This window comes from Lissotriton helveticus, chromosome 8, assembly GCF_964261635.1.
Source record: "Lissotriton helveticus chromosome 8, aLisHel1.1, whole genome shotgun sequence".
Lineage (NCBI taxonomy): Eukaryota > Metazoa > Chordata > Amphibia > Caudata > Salamandridae > Lissotriton > Lissotriton helveticus.
Genome location: NC_136069.1, coordinates 362388696 through 362400856, shown reverse-complemented (window position 1 = coordinate 362400856; position 12161 = coordinate 362388696). Strand labels below are relative to the sequence as shown.

At 49.6% G+C, this 12161-nt stretch overlaps 1 protein-coding gene across 2 annotated transcripts in view; it reads right to left on the bottom strand.

Annotated features, from left to right (window-relative positions):
* RXFP2 (relaxin family peptide receptor 2) overlaps window positions 1–12161 on the bottom strand; it is a 1449053-nt gene that overhangs the window by 539001 nt on the left and 897891 nt on the right. For both annotated transcript variants that reach the window (XM_078657149.1, XM_078657148.1), the window contains one exon: window positions 455–526. In XM_078657149.1, coding sequence (XP_078513275.1) covers window positions 455–526 — 72 coding nt within the window. The remainder of the gene's footprint in view (window positions 1–454; window positions 527–12161) is intronic.

Genomic DNA, 12161 nt, shown 5'->3' with positions numbered 1-12161 from the left:
CTGTAACAATGCCTCTGTTTATCCTAGGCAACCTTGCTGACCTGCCCACGTTTTGACAAATCGACTATGGGCGGTCGGGCTTTTTCTGTCCGAATACCTCAGTTATGGAACAGTCTGCGGTAAAGTTTGCGAAGGGAAAACACCTTCCATTTCAGGAGAGATTGAAAACTTTTTGTCCAATCAGGCTTGTGGGCAGGATAAAGTTTGATTGAATGGTTTTGGACAGGTAGTACCTGGTGCTAGGCTGCCAACCCTTAGACAAGCGCTAAGAGGCCAATGGTAATTAGGTGCTATATAAGTGGTATTGACATAACATATCACTTACAATCATTCTCAAAAGATGCAGTTATTATGTACACTGCTTGCTGGTGTGGACTAAAAATATTTGTATGTTTCATTTTCATATTAAACACTATATGAAATCACAATTTTAAGTCATTAAGTGCACACTTACAGTTTTTTTAAATCTTTATACCTGATGAAAGCCTCTTCTGGAAGAACCCGGATCTTGTTTTTTTTAAGAGACCTAAGAAAAAACACAATGAAGAAAGTGTTTCAATTATGTGTAGAAGTAGACAATGAAAAATAGTGCCTGGTTGAAATTGTGTGACATATGCATCCCACAAGCTCTGCTTTCTTTTTAGGTTAGGTTTTCTGTGCTTAATTTGTAAAAAAAAAAAAAAAACATTTTACGTTCCAGGGCCCTTCGCGAGACAAGTGTGACAAGTCATACTATTCAAGGCCACCCAAGGCTATAGGAATGGCGACGGTGACAGGTATTATTATTTATTTTCAATGGATATTAAAATATTAAACACTCTTATTGGGCCCATCTCAAAAAATAGACAGATAGCACCAAAATGTGGTGGACTGTCAGTGCCAATGATGAGAATTAAGTGCAGGTGCGGAGCACCAGAGGCCACCGGCTCGAATTAAGCATTAGTTTAAATGGATGGCGCCAACAGGCATGCATACACACCAAATCCTAATGGATAAATATGGCCTGTGTAGGTGAATTCGTACTTTTGTTTTATTTCTTCCCATAATTTATTTCCTTTCAGACCATGAATTGCTGGTATTTGCAATTCAATATAGGATTATTGCATTTGGAATTCAATATAAGATTATTGCATCTTCATACATTGTGCTATGCATAGGTTATATGAAGCAAAAATAGGCAGGGAAGGAGTATACATTGTTTTGATAATTTAGTTTTTTAACAATCTCCGCTGACCGGGCAAGTGATGACAGTGGTAGGAAGCAGCCTGGGCCTACTTAGGCAACTTCGGAAACTGGTACCCCTCTTACCTTCTCAACGATGCTAACTGTGGTGGCAGCACTGATTGTGACGCGATTGGACTATTGAAAGCGCTATACATTGGAATTCCGTACAATTTACTGGGTAACCTCCAAATAGTTACGAATGACGACGCAAGATTAAGGCAGTGGAGACCTGCTTAACAGTTCCACCCTGCATGTACCTTTCCCTGTAACATGTAAGCTATGTGTACTTTATTTTACTAATTTCCACTCAACTCGCTATAATATGCACATAGATAAAGCAAGGTAGTGAAAAATGAAATTTAAAACATGACCCTTCTGCAAATGTTTTCAACATTCACATTAAGAGCAAACGTTGGAAGACTACAGGAAAGGCCTCCACGTTCGAAATAAACATAAAGCTGTGTTAAAAGGCAAACATACTCATTTGTAAGTCAGCTGTAAGTTTGCATTCAAACATTATGCAAAGCTGTAGTGGTAAAGCCTGTAAAATTAAATGTTTGATCTATCTGCAGCCCAAAAGCTACACTGGTGGATTATTTCCCGCTGTCTTAGGTTGAAAGAAGCTGGTTTGTTGCTGACCGACATTTCGATGAAGGTGCAGGATCTGACCAGGATAGTCCTGTTTCCTATTGGGACACTGTTAGACCTGGCATCATTGGCATGAGTCTCTCCTCCATTTTTTTCTGTTTACGATGTTTTTGCTGGTAAATGCTTTGGGCACTGTGCCACTGCTGATCAGTGCCACAGTGCAAGTGCTCCCTATGTGAAATTGCTGTATTGATTGAATTCCATGTTTGGCTTATTTGGTTTACTGTCAGTCCCTAGTAGAGTGCACCAGGAGTGCCAGGGCTTGTAAATACAAATGCTGCTAGTGGGCTTACAGCCCGTGTTGTGCCACCCACAAGAGCGGCCTAGTAAATGGGCTGCCAGGATTATTAATGCTATAATCCTAGCGGGCTCGGGGAGCAGGGTGCAATGTCGAGTTTGGTATCCCTGAACTCAGGGTTTAATAACGCATCCGTTTGTGTGGATGGTTTTTGGACTCTGTGTTTGAAAATAGCACTTTTAGAAAGTAGCTATTTTCTTGTCTAACTGTCTACCGGTCTCTGCTGGTTCTGGTGTGCGTGTGACAGGAGCTGGGTGGCCCCAGAGGTCTGAATGAGTCAGTGTGGGGTGAGTGGGGCATTTGCATTGAGAGTAGGGGAAGAGTAGCTCCTGATAGCCTGCCCTGCCTGATACAATGATGGCTCCGCCCCCCTGCCAGGCGACTGATGACTCTGTGCCTGCCTGGGACTTTCCTGGCCCACCTCCTGCCGGGCAACTGATGGCCCTGCCCCTGCCAGTGACAATGCTGGCTCCGCTCCTGCTGGGCGGCTGAAGACTCTGCCCTGCACAGTGAATAGGCCAGGTGCTTCGGCCTGGCAACACCCACAACAAACCCAAGATGGGGGGAAATTCCCCTGCATGGACAAAGGGATCAAAGCCAAAAAGGGGTATAAGAGAAGGACCCCTGAACCAAGAATTCAGATCACTTCTGACAAGGAAACCTGAACCAAGGACAAGAAGCCTGCTGATCTAAGGACTGCCTACCACTTCTGCCAGAGTGCTGTTTGTTGGGGGAATCCTGCATTGCTTCTTTATTTTTGCCAAGGAACCAGGAGAGAGGAACTGTGTGTGTACTCTCAATCTTTGCTAAGAAAATCTCCAAGGGCTGGAAGAGTGCCAGTCTCCTGTTGAAGTCACAGGGCTAAAGGAATTCATCTGCTTAAAGTGCTGTTTGCTGGAAATTGTGAATCCAGCACCTCTGAAAGAATCCAGCAATCTCGACGCCGACGGACGCCGCCGAATCCAGCTCGACATCGTGAGTAACGGCTCCAGTGTCCCGCTTCCTCGACGCCGGCCGCCGGGCCTAATCGACGCCAGCAACAACGCCAGTGAGTAGTGAGTTCGGCTCAAGCTCCAAGTGACCTCGTGTCTGCACCGCTGCTGACCGCATCGACTTCGAGCCCTCTCGACGCCGTGAGCGCTACTCACTCTTGCAACATCGACATCGACGACACCGTATCCTGCTTCACCTCGTGAGCGCTGCTCCTGCCTGACTTCGGTCGACGCCGCTGCAGATCGCCCCGACTCCGAGGCCCGATCGACGCCGAAGACGCGACGCCGGACATCTCGACGCCGCTGATCATCGAGTGCTTCGCTTTTCCAAGGTACTGTGTTGTGGGGGTCTGTGCGACTCCGGGCTCGACGTAGCGCTCCTCGCGGTCGACACCGAACCTTTGGATTAACTTTGCCTCGACGTCGTGTGACTCCCGTGTGGGTGACATTGTTGCCAAGAACTGTGTTTTAGAGAAGAAGAGTTGCTTTTGATACTAAAGACTTTGTGCTAAGAAGAAACTACGCTTGAACTATTATTTTTCCTTCCAAAAGTATTTATTAAGATTGTGGTATATTTTTGTCGTTATTTGGTCTTGTGCTAAGCCTTATATAAAAATCCTTATTTTTATAATACTACTGTGTCGTGTCCATTTGTAGTGTATTCACTTTATTACTGTATGTGGTCATAAATGCTTAACGCACTACCTCTGAGATAAGCCTGTCTGCTTTGCCAAGCTACCAAGGGGGTGAGCAGGGGTTATCTAAGTGTGTGATCCCCTTGCCCTGACTAGAAAAGGTGTGTCCCTATTTGTCAGAAGTGTATACCTCTGCCAACTAGAGACAGCCGCTTCTAACATTGGTGGGTCAGCGGTGAGGATTTGAACTTTGCATTTATGACCCATGTGCAGTGATTAGTGTAGGCTACATAGTGAAAGCAGACCATAGCGCATTCACAATCTACTTGGTTGGATATTCTATTTTTGTTCTCCGCTTTCCTGAAGCTTGATTTTTGAAACTGCCAGTTTTGACCATGAGTAATGCTGGAGGCACTACACCTGTTGTTGAGGAGGAATTTGATTGGAGTAAGATGAACGACTATCCGTTAAAGAAGCTGAAATCCTTTTGCAAGCAGTTGCAAGTTCCTACCACAGGCATTTCAAGGAGGCCAGATTATCTCAAAGCATTGCAGGCCTGGTTAGAGGCCAGAGATCCCTCTGATCCGGTGGTGGTACCGACAGGGGAAGGGGAGGAGGAGGTGCCAGTGAATGGGCCCACATCCCCTCCTGGCAGCAGTGTTTCCTCCAAAGGTCTTTCTCCTGAAGAAAGAGAAGAAAGGGAGAAAGAGCGAGCTTACAACATGGAAATGGAAAAACTTAAGATAAATGGGCAGTTGGAAATAGAGAATGCAAGAGGCAGGAGAGAAGCTGATATGGAGATCAAAAGGTTAGAGTTTGAAAGAGAGAAGTTAGCTTTTGAGCGTGATACCAGGATGAGGGAGTTGGAGCTCAAAGCTAAAGAGTTAGAATTGAATCCCTCTGGTGGCAGCATCCCATCTGTGCCTGCAGAAAGTAGGTTTTATTTTCCCAAATATGTGATCAAAGATTTTCAGAAGAATGAGGATATTGGTCAATGGTTTAAAGCATATGAGTTAGCATTGTTGGCCCACCGGGTCCCTGAGAAGGATTGGGGAGCGGGGTTGTGGGGTCGCTTTGTGAATGAGGGAAGAGCTACCCTGTTAGAGATGCCTGTTGAAGATAGGATGTCTTATGCTCATATGAAAGATGCTTTAATGTTAAGGTATGGCCTAACCCCAGAAAAGTACAGACAGGCCTTTAGAGAATGTAAGAAATTGCCTGGTACGACGTGGGTGGAATATGTGTCATATTTTTGCGGAGCCATGGATGTTTGGGTAAAGGGCAGCAAAGTGGAAAGTTATGATGCTCTTTATGATTTGTTTGCTTGGGAGCACTTGTCTAATAACTGTTTTCCAGAGCTGCGCCAGCACCTTATTGATAGCAAGATATCTAACCCTAGAAAACTTGCTGAGGAGGCGGACCGCTGGGTCAGTACCAGGGTCCACAAGGGTCCAGTGGGAGACTCAGCCAAAGGTGGGCAGGGTCCCCAGCAGAAGAGTGGGGGGGACAAGGGTAAACAGAGGGAGTTCCAGAAAGGGCCCCAAAGTAATCCCCAAGGGAACCAAGGGAAGGGTTCCCAGCCTCCCCCAGATAAGAAATCAGAGGCCCCGACAGGTAAACCTGTTCGTAGGGGCCCCATGACCTGCTTCGCTTGTAAGCAGGTGGGACACCGTTTTTATGATCCTCAGTGTCCCTTGAAGAACTCTACTGCACCACCACGTGCAGCTCCCCGTCAGTTGGCGAGTGTAGCCCTGGGAGGGGAGGAGATGGTTGCCCATAGTGGGGAGGGTCCCGCAGAGATGTCCCTGGTCTCTCTAGGAGACATGGAATTGGTCCCTCCACCCCCGCTGCCTAGTAACACTAAGAAATATAGGCAGTGGGTGACCATTAATGGCCATAGAGTGGAAGCTCTCAGAGACACCGGAGCGAGTGTGACAGCTGTCAAGTGTCACTTGGTGTCCAGAGAGCAGGTAGTTCCCCACGCATTCTACCCTGTGATAGCTGCTGACAACTCCCAGAGAGAGTGTGAGGTAGCTCAAGTTTCCTTTGAATGGGGGGGAGTTTCAGGTACTCTTCAAGTTGCTGTAAGGCCCGCCATGCCTGTTGATTGTCTCCTGGGCAATGATTTGGAAGACTCCCCTTGGGCTAAGGTGGAGAGGGAGACACATTTGAAAATGTTGGGTGTGCCAGAGTGGGTGTGTGCAACCACTCGATCCATGACAGCAAGTAAGGGTGTTGATGGGGTTCTGGAGCCTGAAAGTATGGCCCAGGACCCAGCTGTTGAAGAGAAGAGGCAGGGGGCGCGGGAAACCGTCCCCCGTAGTTCCCGTGGTCCAGGAGGAAGCAGACCTTGAGGGGTATGCCCTGGAACCCACAGGTGAACAAGTTGCTGAACTGGGAGACCTGCCCGAGCTGACCCACTGGCAGCAGGATGGTGGTCCCTCCAGGGAGGAATTCTGTGCAGAACAGAAAGTGTGCCCTTCTCTTGTGGGTATGAGGCAGCAGGCCTCAGCCCAAACCTCAGGTGATCAGTCAGGGTCACATTTTGTTTACTGGGAGAACGACCTCCTGTATAGCGAGCCTAAGGCTGCTGAGCCTGGGTCAGCCCGTGTACTGGTGGTACCCCAGCGCTTCAGAGCCTTCCTACTGGGTTTGGCTCATGACGTTCCTTTAGCTGGACATCTGGGGCAGGACAAGACCTATGACAGGCTTGTCACCCATTTTTATTGGCCTCAGATGAGAAGGGATACAGATATCCATTGCAAGACCTGTCAAACTTGCCAGGCAAGTGGGAAAAGCGGGCGGAAGCAGAAGGCTCCCCTCCAACCTTTTCCCGTGGTCAGTACCCCCTTTGACCGGGTGGGGATTGACATTGTTGGGCCCCTGGACCCCAAGACAGCCCTGGGCAACAGGTTCATCCTGGTCTTGGTGGACCATGCCACACGGTACCCGGAAGCCATCCCTCTCAGAACAGTGACGGCCCCCGTGGTGGGACGGGCACTGATGGGTGTTTTCTCCCGAATGGGGTTTCCCAGAGAGGTGGTGTCAGACCGGGGCACCAACTTCATTTCCAACTATATGAAGTCTCTGTGGAAGGAGTGTGGGGTAACTTACAAGTTCACCACTCCTTACCACCCTCAAGGTAATGGGTTGGTTGAAAGATTCAACCGTACCCTTAAAGGCATGATTATGGGTCTTGAAGAACCAATGAGGCATAAATGGGACGTCCTCTTGCCATGCCTGTTGTTTGCTTACCGTGAGGTGCCACAAAAGTCTCTCGGGTTCAGCCCCTTTGAGCTCTTGTATGGTCACCCGGTAAGAGGACCTTTGAGTCTGGTCAAAGAAGGCTGGGAGCAATCTCCCAGGAAACCTCCCCAGGATGTATACAGTTACATGCTGGCCTTTAGGAACCAGACTAGGTGCTTCAGAGATCTTGCTCAGGCAAATCTGGAGGCCATCCAGGAGGAGATGAAGCGGTGGTACGACCAGAAGGCCACTCTGGTAGAGCTTCAGCCTGGACAGAAAGTTTGGGTTATGTCCCCTGTGGAACCTTGTGCGCTCAAGGACAGGTGGACTGGACCATTTAAGGTTGTGGAGAAAAAAGCGATGTCACCTACATGGTGGACTTGGAATCTCCCAGGAACCCCTTGCGGGTCCTGCATGTCAACCGTTTAAAGCCCCACTTAGAAAGGTCCGAAGTGGGCATGCTCCTAGCTACAGATGCTGGAATGGAGGAGGAGAGTGAGCCTCTTCCTGACCTCCTGTCTGCAAAAGAGCAAGATGGGTCAGTGGATGGTGTTGTCCTCTCTGACACACTGACCCCTGAACAGCAGCAGGATTGTCGCCAACTGTTGGGACAATTCCCTGATCTGTTTTCCTTGATTCCTGGTGTCACTCAGTGGTGTGTCCATGATGTGGACACCGGGGACAGCACTCCTGTCAAGCACAAGGCTTACAGAGTGACTGACAAGGTCAGAGCATACATCAAGGAGGAGGTCTCCAAAATGTTTGCCGTAGGGGTGGTTGAGTCCTCTAGCAGTCCTTGGGCCAGCCCAGTGGTCTTGGTCCCAAAGGCTGCAGCGCCTGGTGCTTCACCGGAACTTCGGTTCTGTGTGGATTACCGAGGACTCAATTCAGTCACCAAGACTGACGCGCACCCCATCCCCAGAGCTGATGAGATCATAGATCGGTTAGGGGCTGCCCGGTACCTTAGTACGTTTGATCTAACGTCTGGGTACTGGCAGATCGCCTTGACTGATGGGGCAAAAGAGAGGTCAGCATTCTCCACACCAGATGGGCACTACCATTTCCGGGTTATGCCCTTTGGGATGAAGAATGCCCCTGCCACCTTCCAGAGGTTGGTCAACCAGGTCTTGGCTGGACTGGAGGATTTCAGTGCCGCCTACCTGGACGACATCGCAGTGTTCAGCGCCAGCTGGGAGGAACACTTGCACCACCTCCAGGAAGTGTTGTTGGCCCTGCGCAGAGCAGGCCTCACAATCAAAGCCAGTAAGTGCCAGATTGGGCAGGGTTCAGTGGTGTACTTGGGGCACCAAGTAGGGAGCGGCAAGGTGGCCCCCCTGCAACCCAAGATTGATACCATTCTGGCATGGGCACCGCCCAAAACCCAAACCCAGGTGAGCGCCTTCTTGGGTCTCACGGGTTATTACAGGAGGTTCGTCAAGGATTATGGTAACATTGTGCACCCCTTGACTTCGCTGACTTCCAGGAAGCAGCCACGACTTGTGATCTGGACTGAGGCCTGTCAGACGGCCTTTGACACCCTGAAAACTGCAATGTGCACAGCACCCATACTCCAGGCACCCGACTTTTCTAAAGAATTTGTTGTCCAGACGGACGCTTCAGAGCATGGCGTGGGGGCTGTTCTAGCTCAGGTGAATGAAGAGGGCCGAGACTTACCTGTAGCCTTCATCAGTAGGAGGTTACTTCCCAGGGAACAGAGGTGGAGTGCGATAGAGAGAGAAGCGTTTGCTGTGGTCTGGGCGCTGAAGAAGCTAAGACCCTACCTGTTTGGGACTCACTTCCGGGTTCAGACAGACCACAGGCCCCTCAGATGGTTGATGCAGATGAGGGGTGAGAATCCAAAGCTGTTGAGGTGGTCCATTTCCCTACAGGGGATGGACTTCACGGTGGAACACCGCCCTGGCACAGATCACGCCAATGCTGATGGTCTGTCCAGATTTTTCCGCCTTGGTGATGAGGACTCCCTAGGGTAAGGGTAGTTCTCCCCACATTTCAGCTGGAGGGGACACGTGTTAGACCTGGCATCATTGGCATGAGTCTCTCCTCCATTTTTTTCTGTTTGCCTCCTCTGTTTACGATGTTTTTGCTGGTAAATGCTTTGGGCACTGTGCCACTGCTGATCAGTGCCACAGTGCAAGTGCTCCCTATGTGAAATTGCTGTATTGATTGAATTCCATGTTTGGCTTATTTGGTTTACTGTCAGTCCCTAGTAGAGTAAAGTAAAAGTCCACATTTGTAAAGCGCACAATCACCCGTAAGGGTCTCTAGGCGCTGGGGGGACGTCGGGAAGATTAAGCGAGCTATTGCCCAGAGTCACATGGTGCTGGGCTGACCTGCCGCCGGAGCCGGGGATCGAACCGTGGTCCCCAGATTCCAGCGTCAGTCGCCCTGGCCGCGGCGCCACACCTCTTCCCAGGGCTTGTAAATACAAATGCTGCTAGTGGGCTTACAGCACGTGTTGTGCCACCCACAAGAGCGGCCTAGTAAAAGTATGTCTGAAGTTCTACCATTGCTAGACCACGTGCAGTCTGGTACTGTCACGCAGACTGCGCAAGTATACCTACTTGCCAGTCCCTAAACCTTCCCTTAACTTCATGTTAGTCACCCCTATGGTAGGCCCACGGGCAGGGTGCATTGTAAGCATAAGGTAGGACAAGCCTGACAAGGTTGGCATGTCCTAATAGTGAATTACAGCCATATTCGTTTTTCACTAGTGTCAGGTAACCTGCTCTCCATCAGTTAGAATGGGCTGCCAGGATTATTAATGCTATAATCCTAGCGGGCTCGGGGAGCAGGGTGCAATGTCGAGTTTGGTATCCCTGAACTCAGGGTTTAATAACGCATCCGTTTGTGTGGATGGTTTTTGGACTCTGTGTTTGAAAATAGCACTTTTAGAAAGTAGCTATTTTCTTGTCTAACTGTCTACCGGTCTCTGCTGGTTCTGGTGTGCGTGTGACAGGAGCTGGGTGGCCCCAGAGGTCTGAATGAGTCAGTGTGGGGTGAGTGGGGCATTTGCATTGAGAGTAGGGAAAGAGTAGCTCCTGATAGCCTGCCCTGCCTGATACAATGATGTCTCCGCCCCCCTGCCAGGCGACTGATGACTCTGTGCCTGCCTGGGACTTTCCTGGCCCACCTCCTGCCTGGCAACTGATGGCCCTGCCCCTGCCAGTGACAATGCTGGCTCCGCTCCTGCTGGGCGGCTGAAGACTCTGCCCTGCACAGTGAATAGGCCAGGTGCTTCGGCCTGGCAACACCCACAACAAACCCAAGATGGGGGGAAATTCCCCTGCATGGACAAAGGGATCAAAGCCAAAAAGGGGTATAAGAGAAGGACCCCTGAACCAAGAATTCAGATCACTTCTGACGAGGAAACCTGAACCAAGGACAAGAAGCCTGCTGATCTAAGGACTGCCTACCCCTTCTGCCAGAGTGCTGTTTGTTGGGGGAATCCTGCATTGCTTCTTTATTTTTGCCAAGGAACCAGGAGAGAGGAACTGTGTGTGTACTCTCAATCTTTGCTAAGAAAATCTCCAAGGGCTGGAAGAGTGCCAGTCTCCTGTTGAAGTCACAGGGCTAAAGGACTTCATCTGCTTAAAGTGCTGTTTGCTGGAAATTGTGAATCCAGCACCTCTGAAAGAATCCAGCAATCTCGACGCCGACGGATGCCGCCGAATCCAGCTCGACATCGTGAGTAACGGCTCCAGTGTCCCGCTTCCTCGCCGCCGGCCGCCGGGCCCGATCGACGCCAGCAACAACGCCAGTGAGTAGTGAGTTCGGCTCCAGCTCCAAGTGACCTCGTGTCTGCACCGCTGCTGACCGCATCGACTTCGAGCCCTCTCGACACCGTGAGCGCTACTCACTCTTGCAACATCGACATCGACGACGCCGTATCCTGCTTCACCTCGTGAGCGCTGCTCCTGCCTGACTTCGGTCGACGCCGCTGCAGATTGCCCCGACTCCGAGGCCCGATCGACGCCGAAGGCGCGACGCCGGACATCTCGACGCCGCTGATCATCGAGTGGTTTGCTTTTCCAAGGTACTGTGTTGTGGGGGTCTGTGCGACTCGGGGCTCGACGTAGCGCTCCTCACGGTCGACGCCGAACCTTTGGATTAACTTTGCCTCGACGTCGTGTGACTCCCGTGTGGGTTACATTGTTGCCAAGAACTGTGTTTTAGAGAAGAAGAGTTGCTTTTGATACTAAAGACTTTGTGCTAAGAAGAAACTACGCTTGAACTATTATTTTTCCTTCCAAAAGTATTTATTAAGATTGTGGTATATTTTTGTCGTTATTTGGTCTTGTGCTAAGCCTTATATAAAAATCCTTATTTTTATAATACTACTGTGTCGTGTCCATTTGTAGTGTATTCACTTTATTACTGTATGTGGTCATAAATGCTTAACGCACTACCCCTGAGATAAGCCTGTCTGCTTTGCCAAGCTACCAAGGGGGTGAGCAGGGGTTATCTAAGTGTGTGATCCCCTTGCCCTGACTAGAAAAGGTGTGTCCCTATTTGTCAGAAGTGTATACCTCTGCCAACTAGAGACAGCCGCTTCTAACAGACACCAAATAAGACAATTGGGGAGTTTTTGCTGGTGTCCTGATTGGAAGTGCTGCAATGCCTTTTTTCCACTGAACACGTGGCCCAGGATTCAGGAAGAATCCCTGGAATCTTGAGGGGTTTCAAGCATCAAGGAAGATATTACAGAACCAAGTTGGAAGATCTGGTCAGTTTCTTTCATCTAGTTTAAAGAAGAAGAATTGCTAGAAGTGAGAGAGGGTGTTTTTAAAAGGCATAATTTTCTCAAAATACCATGATCGTTAAGAAGTTTAGTTTAAAAACTATTCTCTTTAACCTGATGCGTGCGGGCGGAATTCCGCCAGTACGCTGGGAATCTGTAAAGTGCATGTTACATGACGAGCTGGGCTCGTCATGAGCGTGCGAGGAGGCTACCTCATGACGAGCCCAGCTCGTCATGAGCGTCGAAGGGGTTAAGAAGCACTTCCTGTGGGGCATAGTAACAATTACTAACAATACAGTGGCATAGCTTGCCCAAGAGAGGAGGGTGTGTGCTGGCGTTTCCCGCACTGTGCCCAAAAC